General features: G+C 35.1%; 1 protein-coding gene across 5 annotated transcripts in view; it reads right to left on the reverse strand.

Annotated features, from left to right (window-relative positions):
* BICRAL (BICRA like chromatin remodeling complex associated protein) overlaps positions 1-22619 on the reverse strand; it is a 104298-nt gene that overhangs the window by 70721 nt on the left and 10958 nt on the right. For 2 of the 5 annotated variants that reach the window (XM_074310883.1, XM_074310880.1), the window contains exon 2: positions 6840-6908. The exons of the other annotated variants lie outside the window; for them this stretch is intronic. Coding sequence is in view for 1 of the 2 variants with exons in the window: in XM_074310880.1 (XP_074166981.1) it covers positions 6840-6908 (69 nt within the window). In the remaining variant the exon portion in view is untranslated. The remainder of the gene's footprint in view (positions 1-6839; positions 6909-22619) is intronic. 5 annotated transcript variants of the gene reach the window in all.

A 22619-nucleotide genomic window follows, 5' to 3' on the forward strand; every position in this document is an offset into this window, starting at 1 on the left:
ACTAATTTTCAACTGGCATGAAGGGAGGAGAAATTACCTCATATCCATAGGGGCTCCAGTCCTGACCCCTTAGAAGTATCCCTATAATCTGAGGGAGAAATGTAATCAGACTCTAGGGATCTAACTCCTCAGTGGGAGTGGGAGTTAGAATAAAGACCCTCAGAGCTTATATGGGCTCTCCATAGGTAGATCCAAACTCACAAAGACTCTGGGACAAAGACTCTAAATTGGGCATCCAATTTAGTAAGTCAGTCAAAGAACTCTCCTCTGAGCTATCAAAGGAAGAGTTATTTAATATTCAACAGTGAACTCAAAATTATTTTGTCAGATATAAAAGGCTATTTTGTGGAGTGATTATTAACTATTTTATTGCAACAACTTTAAAGGTAGTTTGATTGTTTTATCTATTTAGCTCATTTGATTAAAATGTGCCATATGAATTTAAATTATTATGTATTTGTATAATACAAATGATATAAATTATTGTTAATAATAAAGATGATGGCTTGATAAAATCTAAGCTTCATTTTTTCCTTAAAAAAACAACTGGACAAGAATAGGTTCCTTATGTTGTTCAAGAAGAACTACAACTTTTGGCATTCACTTAGGCAAATCAAGCGTTAGCTTTGTTTTTAAGCTTGCTGTAAGATATTTAGAAATGGATAAATTGTTACATGTGGTCCAACATCTCTGACTTGAAAATCATTTAGCTATTCAGTTAACCTACTAAAGACATTATAACAAGGACTCATCTCAGATAACTTAGGAAAGAGAACTTTAACTGTACATAATATCTTTCCCAGAATAAGCCAAGAACAGTCTCATCAGTCTAATCAGTAAGTGAGGGACTTTAGCTCCACCTGATGATTACAGTTAGTTGGATTTAGAAAATAAAATATAATTTAAAATACTCTTATTACTATATCTTATTTTGTCTATTTGTCAATCCAAAATTTACAAAATAATTAAAAGCAAAATTGACTTTATTCTCTGCACATTTTCCTCTTGAATGACTGGCCAAGAGGGGAATATAGAGATGAAATAATATGAATGAAGCAGTGTTTTCTAATGTCAAGAATTTCAAAACCAGCCAATCAAAATAGCATCTGAATAAATAAAACACATGGAAGTTGAGAAACTCACAAAAACTCTGGGATAAAGAAAGTAAATACATCTTAACTTGAGTATCCAATTTAGTAGTCAGTAAAAACTCTTCTGAACTATTAAAGGAAGAGTTATTTAATATGCAACAATAAACTCAAAATTATTTTGTCAGCTATAAAAGGCTACTTTTTTGGAGGGATTGTTGCCTGTTTTATCACAAACGTTTTCATAAATATGAATATGATAAAGATGAACATAAATATTTTCAATTATCACTGAGTCTATGATCATTCCAAAGGGAAGCTAAGCTTTCTTTCAAGCTGATGATTCTACTTCACGGACCTTAAAAAAAATGACATCAGCAAAATGTTAAAAACAAATATCAACCAACCTATGTGGCTAAGTAATTCTTAATTGTTGATAAATGTTGAAGAAATTATTCAGTACCAGCAGACATTGCCTAGACCTCCCCTCTACTCCTATTTGACATAATCTATCCTGTTTTTCCTCTGAGTGTATAAGAAGGGAGGACAGTGATTATCTGGAAGAATATCATATAATGTTGGAAGACACATCTCCCACGGTTATCTTCCTCTGTGATGTCTAGCTCAGCTTTCCATCTTTACATCAGTTTCAAAATCTGGATGAACTGATATGCTATCAAGGAAAAAGGTAAACATACCCATCTGCCTGAAATAATCACTTCAGAATCAACATTTCAACTCTGTTGATGACCTAATTGGACTGGTCCACAGTCAATGTGATCGACTAATTAAACAATTAGTATTAAGATGGTTCCAAGTATCTAATTGAGCTTTTTATCAAAGACTTGGCTAATCTTTAAAGGATAGACTTGGAGAGGGAACAATAGGATATATTCTGGAATCTATTATTTCTTCTGTATTCTCCCCGTGTCTTCAGCAGGTCTATAGATCTCAGCCACCCCCTCAAACCTCCTTCTTTGTGTTCCTTTGTGTCTTTGTGTTCTTTTGTGTTCCTTCAAGTCTTCCAAGGGAATCAGGTTATCTTGAATATGATACTTTGTGTACTCTCTGTACAACCCCTCTGCCAGTTTCTCAAAGCTCTTCATGATCAGGCTCTGTTCTATTTACCAATTAACCACAAATCCTACCATAGTTGTTATTCTTCTCAAATATACCTCCTCTGCTTAGTCTAGTTGGCTTCCTCATTGTCACAGAGGCATACCATACTTATCATTCCAGTCTCTGCACTTTCACTTATGCTGTTTTTCCTACTGCAATATCCTTCTCCGTGTTCTTTTTCAGGTTTTATCAATCCAACAAGATCTAGATGCCAATCTCATTATCAAGAAAGTTTCTCTAGTTATAATAGCTCTCAATTGAGCTCCATCTTCATTGAACTCATCAATATAGGATGCAATTTTATATTCTCTGCATCTGTTCAGAAACGTTAGATTCTCCAGTGGGATCAACAAATATTTATTAAAAACCCCTTTTGATTACTTTTTTCATATACCTGAAGGGTTATAAAAGACAGATTAGATTTACTCTATTTGATTCTAGAAGGCAGAACTCTTAAAGGGTAAAAGTTAAAGGGAGACAGATTTACCCTCATTATAATGAAGAACTTCTCAACAATAAGAGTTGTCTATAAGTGCAATGAATTGGCCATTACTATAGGTAGTGAGAACCCTGTCACTGGAAGTTTAAAATTAGAAACAGAGAAGTAATATGATATACAATGACTCTGGAGTGTAGAGGACTCAAATCCTTTCTCTTGTGCTTATGATTTTGGCCAAGTCACATAACCTCTCAGGACCTCAGTTTCTTTATCTGTAAGTTAATTGGGTTGGCCTACATGGCTTCCAAAGTCCCTTCCAGCTCTAGATTTGTTCACCTTTTATTTATGAAACTTTACACTTGCCAGCTACATCAGAAGAGAAGGAAGTTGGACTAGATGACTTCTAAGGTCCCTTCCTTCTCTGGGAGTCTGATTCAAAGAATGGAAAATACTATCTGCTCACTGAATCTTCTGTGGCCATATGTAAACAAAAACTAGATCATTCTATCAGAACATTTTTTCCCCAGCCATTCCCCTCAAACTCTGGGCACACATAGTTACCAAAAATAACTAGATCAACTTTTTCTTTTCCTCACCTACCAAAAATATTTGTAAGGCTGATGGACTGGACTAGATGATCTCAAACTTAATTGTTATATTATATCATATGTGTGTATAATGCATATATGTGTCATCTCTTAAACAGCAGACTGTATATAGTTATTTTCATCATAACCTATATAAAACTATAATTTAATTTGTATTATTCTCTTTCATCCCTTGGGCATTTTTTTGCCCAGCCCTCTTCACTACTCACCTTCTACTGTTTCCTCCCTTCCCACCTTTTCATATCCTAGATCACAGCTCAGAGAACTGTATTCCTTATGAAAGGGCATGCAAATTAACTTCCTATTTTTCTGTTTTTCTGCTCTACAGTTCCAAGACTTACCAGATCAAAAGTAATATCTAGCAAACATCAGGGGCTTAATAAATGCTTGTTCCCTTCCCCCAAAACATTGTTCCAAGGTCAGCCTATATGTGTTATCTTCCCCTACTAGAATATAAACTCTTTGAAGGTAGGGATTGTTTCTGCTTTTATATTTTATCCTAGGACAGAATAGAAGCTTAACAAATGCTTGTTTGATGATTGAAAAAGCATTTTTTTAATCCCTTACTTTACACTTGGCACTTGATGGAATGAGATGGGGAAATGCAAAAAGAGCAAAAACAAGCTTACTCTCAAGCAATTCTGCATTCTAATGAGGGACTCCAAAGGTACAATCAATCAACAAACAATTATTAAGCACCAAATGTATGCCAGGTACAATACTGGGTATTGCTTCCAAGGGAATCAGGAACCTCATGGCCCATATTGGGGGGGAGGGGGAGAAGGAGAGGGAAAAAGGAAAGGGAGGAACAACATGCAGACAAATATGTATAGATAAGCTATATACAGGATAAATAGGCAGTAATTAACAGTAGGAAGGTACTAGAATTAAGAAGGGTACAAAAGGCTTCCTGTAGAAGATGGGATTTTAGTTAGGACTTAAAGAAAGCCAGGGAGGTAAGTAGTTAAGAGTGGAGGAGGGAGAATGTTCCAGGCTGGGGAGATAACCAGAGAAAATGCCTAGAACAGAAAAATGAAGTATCTAGTTTGTAGAATAGCCAGGAGTCCAGTGCTGCTAGATTGAAGAATATATATTGGAGAGTTGAGTCCTAGAAAGATAAGGAGGGGGCTAGATTGTGAAGGGCTTTGAATACTAGAAAAATCTTCCTTTAGGCAACAGGAAGCCCCTGGAGTTTATAGGGTAAAGGGATGACCTACATAATCAAGGAGTGAAGTGATAAGGGCCGGTACCAGAGTGATACCAGTGTCGAGGAGAAAAAGAGGCGCATTTAAGCAACTGACAAAGGTGAAATTGAGAGACCTTAGCAATAACTTGGATATGGGGAAAGATGGAGAAGAATCCAGAATGACTCTTAGATTTTGAGAGGGAGACATTGGATAGTGATGCCCTCTATAGTAACAGGGAAGGTAGATAGATAGGGAAGGAAAAGAGGGAAAGAAAATGAGTTCCATTTTGGATATATTAAGTTTAAAATATTTACTGGATATCCAGTTTGAGATGTTTGAAAAACAACTGGAAATTTGAGACTGGAGGTCAACAAAAAGATTGGGGCAAAATAGATATATTTGAGAATCAGCAGCATAGATAGGGTCATTAAATCCATGGAAACTAATGAGATAACCAAGTATAAAGGGGGAAAAGAAAAGTTTACAAGGAAGAATCCTGAGGAATATCTTTTAGATTTTGATCTGGAGGAAGATCTTGCAAAGGAAACAGAAGAATGGTCAAATCTGTATGGGGGGAAAAAAAGAGAATGGCATGCTGAAACCTTAAAGGACATAGAGCATCAAATAAAAATATAGAGGCATTATTATCATTGTCTAATTGATCTAAGAACAGCAAAGAGTAATAGATGACAGCAAGGGATGAGACAGAGCCAAAGGCTGTAGAGAGGTCAAGGAGAATTTGAAGGAAACAAAAATCCATTGGAAAGCTATCCATATAAGAAAAATCCAGATTTTATAGAAGGAAGCCTTACAAGGAAAGCAGTAGTGATTGAGAAAATCTGGCTAGAGCCGAGTCTTCAAGGAATCCAAGGATTTTAAGAAGTGGAAGTGAGGAGAGAGCACATTCTAGGCATGGGGAAAATCAATGCAAAGCCACAAACACAGTTTTTTATGAGGAACAGTAAACAGGCCAGTATGCTTGGACCACAGAATATGTGGAAAGATAGGAAGAAGCCAGGCTGTGAAGAACCTTAAAGGACAAATTTGCATTTTGATCCATGAAATATTTAAACTTAGTAGAGGCTAATATGATCAGAATTAATGTTTAGGAAAATTAATTTATCAATTGGGTAGAGTTAGATTAGGAGTAGTGAGAGAAGAGGCAGGGAAAACTACTGAAATACAGAAAAATGAATTTTTTGGTCACATGTATTTGAATTCATACCATTCAAAGTTATAATTATGTAAAATATGGTGATTATTCCAGATCAATTGAAATATGCAGTAAAATTCTAATATGGAGACCTCTTCAAGGGGATTCCTTATTTACACTAAACAGTACCTGGCTACAATCCAGGTGAAGGTGATGAGGATATGATCGAGGGTGGTAGATATATGAGTGGAGAAAAAGGAGGGTAGTTTAGTGATGTCACAGAAAAAGAAATTATGAGATTTGGCAAGTAATTTTATATGTGGAGTAAGCAAGAAAGGAAGCTGAATCTATTATAAGGGTTAATACATGGGTGACTAGAAGGATGTTGATGTCCTTTAATAGAGATATTTGGAAGACATTTTAAGCTAGACTAATAGTGTCAAAAGCAGCAGAGAGGTCAGGAAGGACAAGAATTGAGAAAAGGTCATTGGGTCTGGTAATTAAGAAATCATTGATAACTTTGAATAACCACACAATATAAACACTGATTTTAGAGTTATTATTCAATTATAACACTTTTCCTGATCCCATTTGGGATTTTCTTGGCAAAAATACTGGAGTGATTTGCCAATTCCTGCTCCAGCTCATAGATAAGTAAATCGAAGCAAACAGGGTAAAATGGCATGCCCAGGGTCACCCAGCTAATGTCTGAGACTGGATTTGAACTCAGGTCCTCCTGATTCCAGGTCTGGCACTTCATCTATTATGCTACCTAAATGCACAATAATAATAATAGTTAATATTTATATATTATCTATTATATGCCAGACACTATATTAAGTTCTTTACAATTATCTCATTTAATCCTCACAAGAATGCTTCAAAGCAAGTATTATTACCATTCCCATTTTACAGATAAGGAAACTGAAAAAAGTTAAGTGACTTGCCCAGGATCACACAACTGGTCAGCGTTTGAGGTTAGATTTGAACTTGTCTTCTGAACTGTCGGCCCAATACCACCTAGCTGAAAAGCTTATTTCCTCACTGTATCAAAAGCTAAGATTGCCTCCATGCTCTAGCACATTATAGTTTCAAAACTCAGGAGCTATTCTCAGTACCTAACTCTCACTCATATTACACAACTGATTAGCTGCCAAGTCTTAGTGAGTTTGATTTCTTCTGCTCTAGCATCCAGCGCCTTCATTCCATTCATCCTACAACCACCCTTATCCAGGCCCTCATCACCTCTTGTCTGGATGATTGCCAGCGACTCCTTATTGGTCTTCTTCCATTCAGTCTCTCCCTTCTTCAAAACTGCCAAAGAAAAATTGTTAAAATCATGTCACTCCTCTGCTGGAAAAAACTTCAGTGGCTCCTCTATCTTTAGGACAAAATACAAGTTCCTCTGGAATTTAAAGCCCTTCACAATCTGACCCCAATCTGTCTCTCAAGGTTGAGTTCACCTTTCTTTTCTTCATATCCTCCAAGCTCCAGCTAAATTGGGGCCACTTATTGTTCCCCAAAGATAAAACCTCTCTATGTTTGGTTGAAGCTAAGTTCCATTCCTGGAATCTTCTGTCTCTTTACTTTTGGATTTTCAAACTTCTAGCTACATTCATGGCTCAATTCAAATGCCACCTTCTACAAGAAGTCTCTCCTGATTCCCCCAATTATTAGTGCTCCCTCTCCCAAGTTAGTGTATTATTTTCTACATGGCTTATATACAACTGTGGAACATATTAATCCTCCTAGAAGAATGAAAACATCTTGAAGACTGGAACTATCACTTTTGTCTTTGTATTATCTCCACGGCCTTGTACACTGCAGGCTTAATAAATGCTTGTTGATTGACTTTAGCCAAGGATACAGTAGATTACAATTAGTAAATGAGAACAAAGGAGAGGCATTATTATCATTGGCTAGTTGACCTGAAAACAGCAAAGAGTAATAGATGACAGCAAGGGATGAGACAGAAAAACTACTCGAGGTAGACTTTAGCAAAAACTAGATCCTTCTAGAGCCATATAGAGTTGGGGCAAATAGTCTTTCAATAATGAAGCACTGAATGAATGAAAAAAAAATAAGCCCTTACTATATGTTGGTGCTGTTTACTCTGTACCAAGTATTAGAGATATATATGTAAAACACATTTTAATGAATGGTGGAGTTTTTGGTCCTGAAATGGTTAGATTGATTCAGAGGGCAGTTGAACAGTAAGTATGCCCTTGCCAGTAGTATTAAGCTGATTTTAGCCCCAGAAGAAGAGATGGGAAATGGGCTATATCTGTGTTGGAAGATGGTTAGAATGAAAAGTATGATTTTAGGGTGGATTTCACATAAAAGCACATGACAATACTGAACGCTGACAAAGATAACCCTAAATCATTAAAAAAAAAAAATACATTTTACCTATTATTCTATTTTAAAAAGCATGGAAAGAAGAAATGCATTTTATAGGTTCATGATCTAGGCATAAAAAATGAGATTATAAATAAATTAGAGGAACATAAGATAGTTTACCTCTCAGACCTATGGAAGAGGAATGAATTTATGTCCAAAGAAATAGGGATCATTATTGATCACAAAATAGAAAACTTTGATTATATCAAATTGAAAAGTTTTTGTGCAAACAAAATTAATGCAGATAAGATTAGAAAAGAAACAATAAATTGGGAAAACATTTTTACATTCAAAGGTTCCAATAAAAGCCTCATTTCCAAAATATATAGAGAATTGACTCTATAAGAAATCAAGCCATTCTCCAATTGATAAATGGTCAAAGGATATGAATAGACAATTAGCAGATGAAGAAATTGAAACTATTTCTAGCCATATGAAAAGATGCTCCAAGTCATTATTAATCAGAGAAATGAAAATTAAGACAACTCTGAGATACCACTACTTAATCTGTCAGATTGGCTAGAATGACAGGGAAAGATAATGCAGAATGTTGGAGGGGATATGGGAAAACTGGGACACTGATACATTGTTGGTGAAATTGTGAATACATCCAACCATTCTGGAGAGCAATTTGGAACTATGCTCTAAAAGTTATCAAACTGTGCCTACCCTTTGACCCAGCAGTGCTACTACTGGGCTTATATCCCAAAGAGATCTTAAAGAAGGGAAAGGGACCTGTATGAGCAAGAATGTTTGTGGCAGTCCTCTTTGTAGTAGCCAGAAACTGGAAACAAAGTGGATGCCCATCAATTGGAGAATGGCTGAATAAATTGTGGTATATGAATATTATGAAATATTATTATTCTGTAAAAAATGACCAACAGGATGATTTCAGAAAGTCCTGGAGAGACTTACAGGAACTGATGCTGAGTGAAATGAGCAGGGCCAAGAGATCATTATATACTTCAACAACAATACTATATGATGATCAATTCTGATGGATATGGCCATCTTCAACAATGAGATGAACCAAATCAATTCCAATAAAACAGTAATGAACTGAACCAGCTACACCCAGTGAAAGAACTCTGGGAGATGACTATAAACCACTACAAAGAATTCCCAATCCCTCTATTTTAGTCCGCCTGCATTTTTGATTTCCTTCACAGGCTAATTGTACACTATTTCAAAGTCCGATTCTTTTGTACAGCAAAACAACTGTCTGGACATGTATACATATATTGTATTTAATTTATACTTTAACATATTTAACATGTATTGGTCAACCTTCCCTCTGGGGGTGGGGGGAAGGAGGGGAAAAATTGGAACAAAAGGTTTGGCAATTGTCAATGCTATAAAATTACCCATGCATATATCTGGTAAATAAAAACTATAATTTAAAAAATGCATTTTATAAAGATTTCCAAACTTTGGATATTTGGGGAAATTTCCCAGATATCTGGAACATAAAACTACAACAAATCAACACTAACTTAGTACTTGCTATATTATCTCATTTGATATAGCATGCCATCTGGCCTACCTCTCAATTTAGCATTCAAAGGTTTATGGGCTGGCTCCAAAGTAGGTGTCATTATTCTCATAAAAACTTTAGAACTGATTGTATGACATTCAAGACCCTGGCATAAGATCACCTAGCAATGGTGTGCCCTCATAAGAGAAGGTGCTGTGCTCTATTAGCAAAGCAGAATTGAATTAGCTCAGAAGAAATATGAGATGTGCAAAGTCAGAGAGTCTGTCCCAAATATTCACAGGGACTATGTGTGTCTAACCTGTGACAGAGCATTCCAAGCTTGCATTGGTCTGATCAGACACACTGTAACTTGACTCTTACATATTGATATCATTTTGGTCCTTCAGAACAAAGGACAACCACCATAGAACCAAATTCAAAGGTTAGTTGGCGAATTTATAATCCAAAACTATGGCTCACAAGCCCCGACTAGTGATTTTTTTAAAATTAATTTTATAATTATAACATTTTTTGACAGTACATATGCATAGGTAATTTTTTACAACATTATCCTTTGTACTCCCTTCTATTCCAAATTTTCCCCTCCTTCCCTCCACCCTCTCCCCTAGATGGTAGGCATTCCCATACATATTAAATATGTTATACCATATCCTAGATACAATATATGCGTGCAGAACCAAATTTTGTTGTTGTTGTTGCAAAGGAAGAATTGGATTCGGAAGGTAAAAATAACCTGGGAAGAAAAACAAAAAATGCAAACAGTTTACACTGATTTCCCAGTGCTCCTTCTCTGGGTGTAGCTGATTCTGTCCAACATGATCAATTGGAACTGGATTAGATCTTCTCTATGTTGAAGATATCCATTTCCATCAGAATACATCCTCATACAGTATTGTTGTTGAAGTGTATAATGATCTCCTAGTTCTGCTCATTTCACTCAGCATCAGTTGATGTAAGTCTCTCCAAGCCTCTCTGTATTCCTCCAATTGGTCATTTCTTACAGAACAATAATATTCCATAACATTCATATACCATAATTTATCCAACCATTCTCCAATTGATGGACATCCATTCATTTTCCAGTTTCTAGCCACTATGAAAAGGGCTGCCACAAACATTTTGGCACACACAGGTCCCTTTCCCTTCTTTAGTATTTCCTTGGGATATAAGCCCAGTAGTAACACTGCTGTATCAAAGGGTATGCACAGTTTGATAACTTTTTGGGCATAGTTCCAAATCACTCTCCAGAATGGCTGGATTCTTTCACAACTCCACCAACAATGTATCAGTGTTCCAGTTTTCCCATATCTCCTCCAACATTCATCGTTATTTGTTCCTGTCATTTTAGCCAATCTGACAGGTGTGTAGTGATATCTCAGAGTTGTCTTAATTTGCATTTCTCTGATCAATAGTGATTTGGAACACTTTCATATGAGTGGAAATAGTTTCAATTTCATCATCTGAAAATTGTTCATATCCTTTGACCATTTATCAATTGGAGAATGGCTTGATTTCTTATAAATTAAAATCAATTCTCTGTATATTTTGGAGATGAGGCCTTTATCAGAACCTTTAACTGTAAAAATGTTTTCCCAATTTGTTGCTTCCCTTCTAATCTTGTTTGCATTAGTTTTGTTTGTGCAGAAACTTTTTAATTTGGTGTAATCAAAATTTTCTATTTTGTGATCAATAATGATCTCTAGTTCTCCTTTGGTCACAAATTCCTTCCTCCTCCACAAGTCTGAGAGATAAATTATTCTCCTCTAATTTTTTTATGATCTCATTCTTTATGTCTAAATCATGGACCCATTTTATCTTAGTATGTGGTGTTAAGTGTGGGTCCATGCCTAGCTTCTGCTATACTAATTTCCAGTTTTCCCAGCAGTTTTTGTCAAATAATGAATTCTTATCCCAAAAGTTGGGATCTTTGGGTTTGTCAAACACTAGATTGCTAAATTTATTTATTATCTTGTTATGTGAACTTAACCTATTCCACTGATCAACTAGTCTATTTCTTAGTCAATACCAAATGGTTTTGGTGACTGCTGCTTTATAATATAGTTTTAGATCAGGTACAGCTAGGCCTCTTTCATTTGATTTTTTTTTTTTCTTTAATTCCCTTGAAATTTTCGATCTTTTGTTCTTCCATATGAATTTTGTTATTTTTTCTAGGTCATTAAAATAGTTTCTTGGGAGTCTAATTGGTATAGCACTAAATAAATAGATTAGTTTAGGGAGTATTCTCATCTTTATTATATTCACTTGGCCTATCCAAGAGCACTTAATATTTTTCCAATTATTTAAATCTGACTTTATTTTTGTGGAAAGTGTTTTGTAATTTTGTTCATTTAATTCCTGACTTTCCTTTGGTAGAAATATTCCCAAATATTTTATATTATTGACAGTTATTCTGAATGGAATTTCTCTTTGTATCTCTTGCTGTTGAATTGTCCAACTAGTGATCTTACCTTGAATAGTCAGCCATTACATACAATTAAATCAAAGTTAAAGCAAATACTAAGATGTTCCAATAGGAAAAGTAGCTTTACAAAACTTTAGCTAATCTGTGGCACTCTCTCTTACAAATAACACATAACATTCATAAGAAGAATGAATATAAACTTTGAGTATGCTAATAGTAGCACATATGTAAGGAACATGGTAAAGCCAAGCTACTCATGTCTTTGAGTACTGAAGGATTCTGAGGATTTTCATCTTCTTATATAGTCCTCTTTCTGTTCCCCAATATGCTAAGTGTCTCTCTTGGGCAGACTCAACTGGGCTCCCTAAGTCTGCTCCTTTCAGTGTTCCAAATCACTACTGATCAGAGAAATGCAAATTAAGACAACTCTGAGATACCACTACACACTTGTCAGATTGGCTAAGATGACAGGAACAAATAATGATGAATGTTGGAGGGGATGTGGGAAAACTGGGACACTAATACATTGTTGGTGGAGCTGTGAAACAATCTGGCCATTCTGGAGAGCAATTTGGAACTATGCCCAAAAAGTTATCAAACTGTGCATACCCTTTGATCCATCATTGCTGCTATTGGGTTTATATCCCAAAGAAATACTAAAGAGGGGAAAGGGACTTGTATGTGCCAAAATATTTGTGGCAGCTCTTTTCATAGTGGCTAGAAACTGGAAAATGAATGGATGTCCATCAATTGGAGAATGGTTGGATAAATTATGGTAAATGAAAGTTATGGAATATTATTGCTCTGTAAGAAATGACCAGCAGGACAAATACAGAGAGGTTTGGAGAGACTTACATCAACTGATGCTGAGTGAAATGAGCAGAACTAGGAGATCATTATACACTTCAACAACAATACTGTATGAAGATGTATTCTGATGGAAGTGGTTATTTTCAACATAAAGAAGATCCAACTCACTTCCAGTTGGTCAATGATGGACAGAAACAACTACACCCAGAGAAGGAATACTGGGAAGTGAATGTAAATTGTTAGCACTACTGTCTATCTACCCAGGTTACTTATACCTTCAGAATCTAATACTTAACGTGCAACAAGGAAATTGGAAATACACACATATATTGTATCTATGTTATACTGTAACACATGTAAAATGTAAAATGTATGGGATTGCCTGTCATCTAGGGGAGGGAGTAGAGGGAGGGAGGGGAAAAATTGGAAAAATTAATACAAGGGATAATGTTATAAAAAAAATTACTCATGCATATATACTGTCAAAAAAATTATAATTATAAAATTTTAAAAAAATAATTAAAAAAAAGGTCTGCTCCTTTCTAAAGTTTGACTCTCAAATGCCAGAGCTAATTATTTCTTGAATCCATAATCAACTTGCTTCTTTTCCCCAGAGATCTTGCTTCTTGAAGCTGCATACTGCTTTGCATATTTCTTGTCTTTGTCCCTGTTCCTTTCTGCTTGTCTTCCCCAATTAGATTGTAAGCTCTTTGAGGCTAGGGACTGTTCTTTTCTTTCTGGATTTGTATCTCCAGAGTTTAACACAGGGTCTGATATAGATAGATGCTTAATAAATGTTTACTGACTATTGGATGAATTCAACTATATTTTAGACTCTCCTGCTGAATGCAGTTCCTCCTAATGGAGAAATAATTCCTGCAAAGTACTCCAGCTGATGGTGTGGTAGGGGAAGAAAGAAAAAGGAATCCCCTTTTTGGCCATAGAAAGTGAAAGATTCCCTACCAGAGACTTAGCTATTGCTTGAATTTCTGCTTCCAAGCTAGTTTCTTTTGCTTTCTTTTTTCCCCCCCCAGCTACTTTTTAAAAAGTGACAGGATCATGTCCAATCCTTGACCAGCTGCTACCTTTTTCATGACAGTTACCCTTTTCAATTCAAACTCCAAAGGGATGTAAGACAAATGCACAGTTTTCATACTTAAGTTTGACATATTAACTTTTTGGGCTTACATTCTGGGTTGGGTTGGTTAGAGATCAATTCCCCAATTCCCCTATTCTCATCTCTCCCTTCCCCTCTCTCTCTCTCTCTTTCTCACTCACTTTCCTCCCTTCCTCCTCCCTCTCTCTGTCTCTCTCAAACACACATGACTAACTCTTCCAATCCAAATTTAATAATTTGATCTTATCCCTAATGACCTCCTAGATTCCTTCCCATTTATTCAATCAACAAACATTTAAGACCTTATGCTGTACTGTGCTACATCCCAGGGATGCAAAGATAAAAATGAAACAGTCTCTACCATTAAGAAACTTACATTCTCTTAGAGAAACAAAATGTACATGTATAAATATATACAAGATTTCTACAAAATAAATACAAAGTAATTTTTTGGGAGCGGAGGAAGCACTAGCAGATGAGCGAATCAGGAAAGGCTGCCTGTGGAAAGTGGTACTTGAGTAACATTGGAAAGAAACCAAGAGTTCTTCCAAGCAAAAGTGAAAAGGGAGTACATTATAGGCATGGGTCAAATACAGAGACAGTATTGTTTGGGAGGAACAGTAAAAAGGCTGCTTAGGAGCCAGGAGCACTACTTTAGGATTCAAAACCGAAGAAGATAATAGCTGGGGGTGGAAAACATTACTTCTTTGGGTACAATACAAGAGGAAAATCCACATTGAAGATCCCAATCTCTTTTTTGCCTTCCCTCCCACTTCCTTCTCAAAATATTTCTAAGACTACTTTTTGGACTTTTAAGTAGCTATCTGATAATTTTAACTGTGAAAAAATAAATTTAACCTCTGAACAGACACAAATATTCCAAAACCTCAAAACTCCTCTCCAATTCTGCTTCAGAAGCCACTCACTCATGATAAGGTTTGAGAGTGGATTACTTTATGTCAACTTGAACAGTTTCTCTCTTCCCAGGTTGTTCCTATCAGTTGGATCAAATGAGAAAAGAAAAAATTGAGCCAAGAAACTGGAAAATGAATGGATGCCCATGAATTGGAGAATGGGTATATGAATGTTATGGACTATTATATTATTGTTCTGTAAGAAATGACCAACTGGAGGAATACAGAGAGGCTTGGAGAGACTTACATCAACTGATGCTGAGTGAAAAGAGCAGAAGTAGGGGATCATTATACACTTCAACAATGATACTGTATGAGGATGTATTCTGATAGAAGTGGATATCTTCAACATAGAGAAGAGCTAATCCAATTCCAATTGATCAATGATGGACAGAATCAGCTACATCCAGAAAAGGAACATTGGGAAATGAGTGTAAACTGTGAGCATTGTTTTTGTTTTGTTTTGTTTTGTTTTGTTTCTCTTCCCAGATTATTTTTACCTTGCGAATACAATCCTTCCTTTGCAACAACAACAAAAAATTTCGGTTCTGCACATATATATCGTACCTAGGATATACTATAAGATATTTAATATGTATGGGAATGCCTGCCATCTAGGGGAGGGGGTGGAGGAAAGGAGGGGAAAAACTCTAAACAGAAGGGAGTACAAGGGATAATGTTGTTAAAAAAAAAAATTACCTATGCATATGTACTGTCAAAGAAAATGTTATAATTATAAAAATTAATAAAAAACAAAATAAAAAAAATTAGTAGAAACCTCCCCCCCAAAAAAGAAATGACCAGCAGGATGAATACAGAGAGGCTTGAAAAGACATGAACTGATGCTGAGTGAAATGAGCAGAACTAGGAGATACACTTCAATAACAAAACTATATGAGGATGTGTTCTGATGGAAGTGGATATCTTTGACAAAGAGAAGATCTAATTCAGTTCCAATTGATCAATGATGGACAGAATCAGCTACACCCAGAGAAAGAACACTGGGAAATGAGTGTGAACTATTTGCGTTTTTGTTGTTGTTCTCAGGTTATTTTTACCTTCTGAATCCAATTCTTCCTGTGTAACAAGAGAACTTTTCAATTCTGCACACATATATTGTATCTAGGATATACTATAACATATTTAACATGTATAAGACTGCCTGCCATCTAGGGGAGGGGGTGGATGGAGGGGAGGGAAAAGTTGCAACAGAAGTGAATGTGAAGGATAATGTAAAAAATTACTCATGCTTATGTACTGTCAATAAAATGTTATTAAAAAAAATTGGCATGTCATAACTAATCAGGAGAGATGATGATAAATGTCCAGTGGACTCAATCACTCTAACACTGGTTAGGCACATGTTTAGAACCCCCCAGGTTCTTTCTGATCATTTCTAATATATAGTACTTAAATACTTAAGATCAGAGATGGATGAAAAGGAGCCTCAGAGCTCAACCAGTCCAATTCCTCATTCTGTATAGAAGAAAAAAATAAGACTCAAAGAATAAAGTGACTTGACTAAGATCACACAATTTAGTAAATAGTGACAAAGTCAGGTCTTCTAACTTCAAGACAGCATTTAACATTATTATCAATGCCCTGGAAATAAAAATAGATGGAATGCTCAACAAATATGCAAGTGACATAGGGCTGGGAAGGACAAATGACATACTGCATGACAGAAGCTGGATCCAAAAAGATGTTAATAGACTGGAGCATTAAACTGAAATTAATCAGTGAATTTCAAAAAGATAAAAGCAAAGTCTTAAACTTGGAAGCAAAAACCCCCTCAAAAAACATCAAAAATAAAAAGGACAAAACACGCAAAACATGGTTAGAGAATAATTCTTCTGAAAAAAAGACCAAGGTATTTTTTATCAAAACTATAAATTCAATGAGTCAGCAGAGTGAAGTGGCAGCCAAAAATCCCAATGCAATTTTGGTCTGCCTTGAGAAGCACTGCCCTGATCTGATCTCATCTAGAGAACCATGTTAAATTCTATGTACCAAGGATGATGCTCATAAACTGGCCAGCACCCAGAGAAGGAAAAGAGCCCTTTTGTTCAAGTCATATAAAGTTAAGCTGAAAGAACTGGGCATGTTTAGTTTATGGGGGAAGGGGAGGGAAAGTCCTTGGGGGATCACAGGCATGTCTTCAAATCTTAAAATGGTTGTCATGTAGAGGAGGAATTAAGACTTAATTCTCTTTGGCCCCAGAGGGTAGTATCAGGAATAATGGGTAAAATTTACAAAGAGGAAAATATAGACTTGAAGTCAAGGAAAATTCCTAATGATTAGAGCTTTGGGAGATGGTTTCTCTTCCTTGGAGGTCTTCAAGCATAGGCTTAATAATCATCTGTTGGATATAGTATAGTGGAAGACTCCATTCTAGTAAAAATTGAACTAGATGGCTGCTGAGTACTTTTCCAACTTGAAAATTCTATATTTCAATTACTCAATATTTTTTCTGTGTATTCTTAACCTATCATCTGTATGTCTCTACTGGGTTTGTCTTCCAAAGAAATCATAAAAAAGGGAAAAGGATCCATATGTCAACCCTTTTTATAGTGGCAAAGAACTGGAAAGTGTATGGAGCTCACCAATTGGGGAATGGTTAATAAGAATATAGTGGAATATTATTGTTCTACAAGAAATGATCAGCAAGCAAGCTGATTTCAGAAAGGCTTGAAGAGACTTATAAAAATTGATGCTAAGTGAAGTGATTAGAACCAAGATAACATTGTACAAGGCAACAAGAAGATTATGTCATGATCCACTGTGATGGACTTGGCTCTTTTCAATAATGAGATGATTAAAGCAAATTCCAAAAGACTTGTGATGGAGAGAGCATTCAGAGAAAGGACTATGAGGATTGAATGTGGATCAAAATATATTATTTTCACCTTTGTTGTTTGTTTTTTTCCCCTTATTTTTCCCATTTCTATCTGATTTTTTTGTGCAACATGATAAATGTTGAAGCATGTTTAGGAGAATTGCGCATGTTTAACTTATGTTATATTACTTGCTATCAAGGTGAGGAGGGAGAAAAAAATGGAAGACAAGGTTTTACAAAGGTGAATGTTGAAAAATATCTCTGCATATATTTTGAAAAATAAAAAGCTATTTTTAAAAATAAACTATCACTATATTCCACCTTTCACAATTGCATTTAAATTCTTTGAGGGTTATAGATAATTTATGTTTCTTGAGTTCTAGCTTATCCCTGCTTTGGCAAAGGACAGACATTAAATGTTGAGGACTAGACAATCTTGCCCATTCAAGGGAAATCCCCTTCAGACAATCTTTTCCTATGCCAATCTTTGGGGAATGGGAGCCAAACAGTGGCTACTATATACGCTAAACAAGTTGTAATTCAGGATAAAAATGTTAAAGTTAAAGAAAGAGAAAGTATGAGATAAATAAGAAGCCATATTCTATGAAAGGGCTTAGTTATTGCCAGGAAAAATGTCAAGATATTAGACAGGTTCCTGTTTTCTTAGATCAGGGAAGAGCTTGCTTGCTGGGCCTCAGCCTTAGGCACACATATCCTTGCTTGTCAAGCCATTTCCCTTATTTTGAAATTAAACTTCTAGTTTGCTTCCTGACTTTCCTGTCTCTAGACTGCTCTGTTTGACTATAGCCATCTATAGGTTAGAGGTTGGCTCTGTCTTGTTGACATTAGCTGTTACCAGCAAAGGGACTGGACATGGAACAAAGCCATTGGACACTTCAGTACCAGTGGGAATGGACCAGGCATCACCAGAGATTTATTTCTCCAGAGTCTGATCCCTCCCCTTGCCCAATAAGTCCTCTGCCCTTGTCCCTGTTCCAATCCTCTGGGCTCCTGCCTTGATCAAGCTTGCCATTCTTTTTTTTTGGAAAACTCTACAGCTCCTCCAGTGACCTGGTTTATCTTGGCTCATTATATTAAGGATATTCTTTGTTAACTGCACAACTGTGTTAATTGACCTCTCTGCATACCTCTCTATAAAATTGCAACTGTTTGCCTCAGCCAAACCAGCCAAGATTAAAATTAAAATTGTGTGCTTTGTTAGAATCATGTCTATATCCATCCTGTCACTTTGTATGTCTTTTTAAAATGTCTGTATAGATTCTGCTACCCTGAAAGATTTAAAATGTAGTTAGCCAGAAAAAAACTTCTAAGGCAATAAATAGCCAGAGTTTACAATACTGGAAAAAATTAATGAACTTTTATACTTGAAGCAATTGTCTCAGTAAAGCAGGACTAAATTCCATTTTAGCTTTCCACTGGAAATTAATAAGAAAAAGAGTCAGATGATCAAAATTCGTAGAATTACTAAAAACATTTTAGAAGATTAAGGAATTTGAAGATTAATCATTTTAAGATTGCAGGGAGGAACTCCTAAATTCCTAGTCACTTATTTCTTTCTGAAATAGCTTAGTAAGTTTTGGGGTACCACTCTGTAGAATTTTTTAAATTAATTAATCAATTAATTAATTAATTTTAACTATTTTTAAAATTAATTTTTATAATTATAACATTTTCTTTAACAGTACATATGCATAGGTAATTTTTTTTTTTTTACAACATTATCCCTTGTACTCCCTTCTGTTTAGAGGTTTTCCCCTCCTTCCCTCCACCCCCTCCCCTAGATGGCAGGCATTCCCATACATATTAAATATCTTATAGTATATCCTAGGTACGATATATATGTGCAGAACCGAATTTTGTTGTTGTTGTTGTTGCAAAGGAAGGATTGTATTCGCAAGGTAAAAATAATCTGGGAAGAGAAACAAAACAAAACAAAACAAAACAAAACAAAACAAAACAAAACAAAACAAAACAAAACAAAACAAAACAAAACACCAATGCTCTCAGTTTACACTCATTTCCCAGTGTTCCTTTTCTGGGTGTAGCTGATTCTGTCCATCATTGATCAATTGGAATTGGATTAGCTCTTCTCTGTGTTGAAGATATCCACTTCCATCAGAATACATCCTCATACAGTATCATTGTTGAAGTGTATGATGATCCCCTGGTTCTACTCATTTCACTCAGCATCAGTTGATGTAAGTCTCTCCAAGCCTCTCTGTATTCCTCCAGTTGGTCATTTCTTACAGAACAATAACATTCCATAACATTCATATACCAGATTAACAGAGGAAGAAGTAAGTAGTCTAAATAGTCCCATCTCAGAAAAAGAAATAGAACAAGCTATTAACCAACTCCCTAAGAAAAAATCCCCAGGACCAGATGGATTTACATGTGAATTCTACCAAACATTTAAAGAACAACTAACTCCAATGCTATATAAACTATTTGAAAAAATAGGGATTGAAGGAGTCCTACCAAATTCCTTTTATGACACAGACATGGTACTGATACCTAAACCAGGTAGATCGAAAACTGAGAAAGAAAACTATAGACCAATTTCCTTAATGAATATTGATCCTAAAATCTTAAATAAAATATTAGCAAAAAGACTTCAGAAAATCATCCCCAGGATAATACACTATGATCAAGTAGGATTTATACCAGGAATGCAGGGCTGGTTTAATATTAGGAAAACTATTAGTATAATTGACCATATTAATAATCAAATTAATAAAAACCACATGATCATCTCAATAGATTCAGAAAAAGCATTTGATAAAATCCAACATCCATTCCTACTAAAAACGCTTGAGAGTATAGGAATAAATGGACTATTCCTTAAAATAATGAGCATATATTTAAAACCTTCAGTAAACATCATATGTAATGGCGATAAACTAGAACCTTTCCCTGTAAGATCAGGAGTGAAACAAGGTTGCCCACTATCACCATTACTATTCAATATAGTATTAGAAATGCTAGCCTCGGCAATAATAGCCGAGAAAGAGATTCAAGGAATTAAGAGTAGGAAATGAGGAAATCAAACTATCACTCTTTGCAGATGACATGATGGTATACTTAGAGAACCCCAAAGACTCTGCTAAAAAGCTATTAGAAATAATCCAGAATTTTAGCAAAGTTGCTTGCAGGATACAAAATAAATCCACATAAATCCTCAGCATTTTTATACATTACCAACACAATCCAACAGCAAGAGATACAAAGAGAAATTCCATTCAATTTGTTTTAAGGAAAAATAAGGATTAAATTCTATAAAAGTTAAAAGTAAATGGTAAAATTAATGGCTTCATTGTTATAGGGCAATGAAGGAAGTTTGGAAGTAATTCCAGAATGAAGGAGAAAAAATGGAAAAATTGCATCTTACAGCATCTTCTTATTAAGCCATCTTTGACATTTCTGATTATGAAAAGAGAAAAGCCTGGTTAAACTAAAAAGACTCTTGTGACGCCCTCAGGTCAGAGACCCTCTCCATGTTAATCTTGCTCATTTCAAAGCAGATTCTGCATTTCTAGATTCTCTTATTGTGAAATTTGAGAGATCATTATAACAGAAAGGTTGTTAGAAAAAAGCAATTTTTTAATATGGATGCTATTTGTAATGAACTGAACCAGCTACACCCAGGGAAAGAACTCTAGGAGATGACTATGAACCACTACATAGAATTTCCAATCCCTCTTTGTCTGCCTGCATTTTTTATTTCCTTCATAGGTTAATTGTACACTGTTTCAAAGTCTGATTCATTTTGTACAGCAAAATAACTGTTTGGACACATATACATATATTGTATTTAACTTATATTTTAACATATTTAACATATATTGGTCAACCTGCCATCTGGGGGAAAGGAGTTGGGGGAAGGAGGGGAAAAGTTGGAATAAAAGATTTTGCAATTGTCAATGCTGAAAAATTACCTATGCATATTATCTTGTAAATAAAAAACTATAATTTTTAAAAAACAGAGATAAAGAAAAAAATATGGATGCTGTTGCACATGAATTGGGCTTCAAAAAGAATGAGATAAAAATAGGTATTTGAAAATTGTTCAATATTTAATGAGGTATATTTAGTTATAAAGCAGATAACACATAATAGTAAATTTTCATTTGAAATTCTTGGCTATTATAAAATAATGTAGTTTCAACATATTAAGAAGTTAACGATTAGGTATTTGCTATATGTCTGAAGCCCTAGAACATAGTTAAGGAAAAATGAAATGTTAGGGCTTTTTAAAATTTTTACCTTAAATAGCGAAATTTCACTAATCACAACTTAGAGCTTGGATATCTTTCTTGATGTTTCCTTAAGTTGTGATTAGTGAAATTTTGTTATTTAAGGTAAAAATTCCTGGGACTGTAGTTTAGTATTGTTTTGAATTTGGATTACTGGAATAATTGTCTGAATTGTCATGAAGTCAATAGTAGAAAATATGTGCTACAGTGTAGAAACTGCTAAAGATGGATATCTGTGTCTGGGGAAAGTTTTGGGGATGACCAATTGGCCTACGTAGAATCTTTCTGATTCTATTTCCACATTGTGCTATTTCCTAGATGAAAAGGAAATTTCTCCACCTAGTTTAACCTGACCCTTGCTTTTGTTATATTGTGATTACATGAGTGGCTGCCAGATATGACTCAAGCCTGAAACCAGACAGCTTATTAGGATATATCACATATGTCCCTCTTGTTCCTTTTATAGAAAATTTCTGTAATCAAGTTTTAAGTACAATGCTAAATATATTAAATAATAGAGTGACACTATAACGTGGTTACATTATTATAATAACATGCAAGTATGAACACCTTATAATTTTAACCTATATCTGTGGTCAAATTATAATTTAGGGAATAATATCCTAAGGAGGAAATGATTAAACAAAGTAATAAGACAAAGATGTAATGTCACAGTTTTCTAATTAAACAAAATAATTTTGAGAAAGGCAACAGGATTAGACTGCTTTCTATAAGAATATGTACAGATGTATACAAT

The sequence above is a fragment of the Sminthopsis crassicaudata genome, chromosome 4 (genome assembly GCF_048593235.1).
Source record: "Sminthopsis crassicaudata isolate SCR6 chromosome 4, ASM4859323v1, whole genome shotgun sequence".
In the NCBI taxonomy this organism is placed as follows: domain Eukaryota; kingdom Metazoa; phylum Chordata; class Mammalia; order Dasyuromorphia; family Dasyuridae; genus Sminthopsis; species Sminthopsis crassicaudata.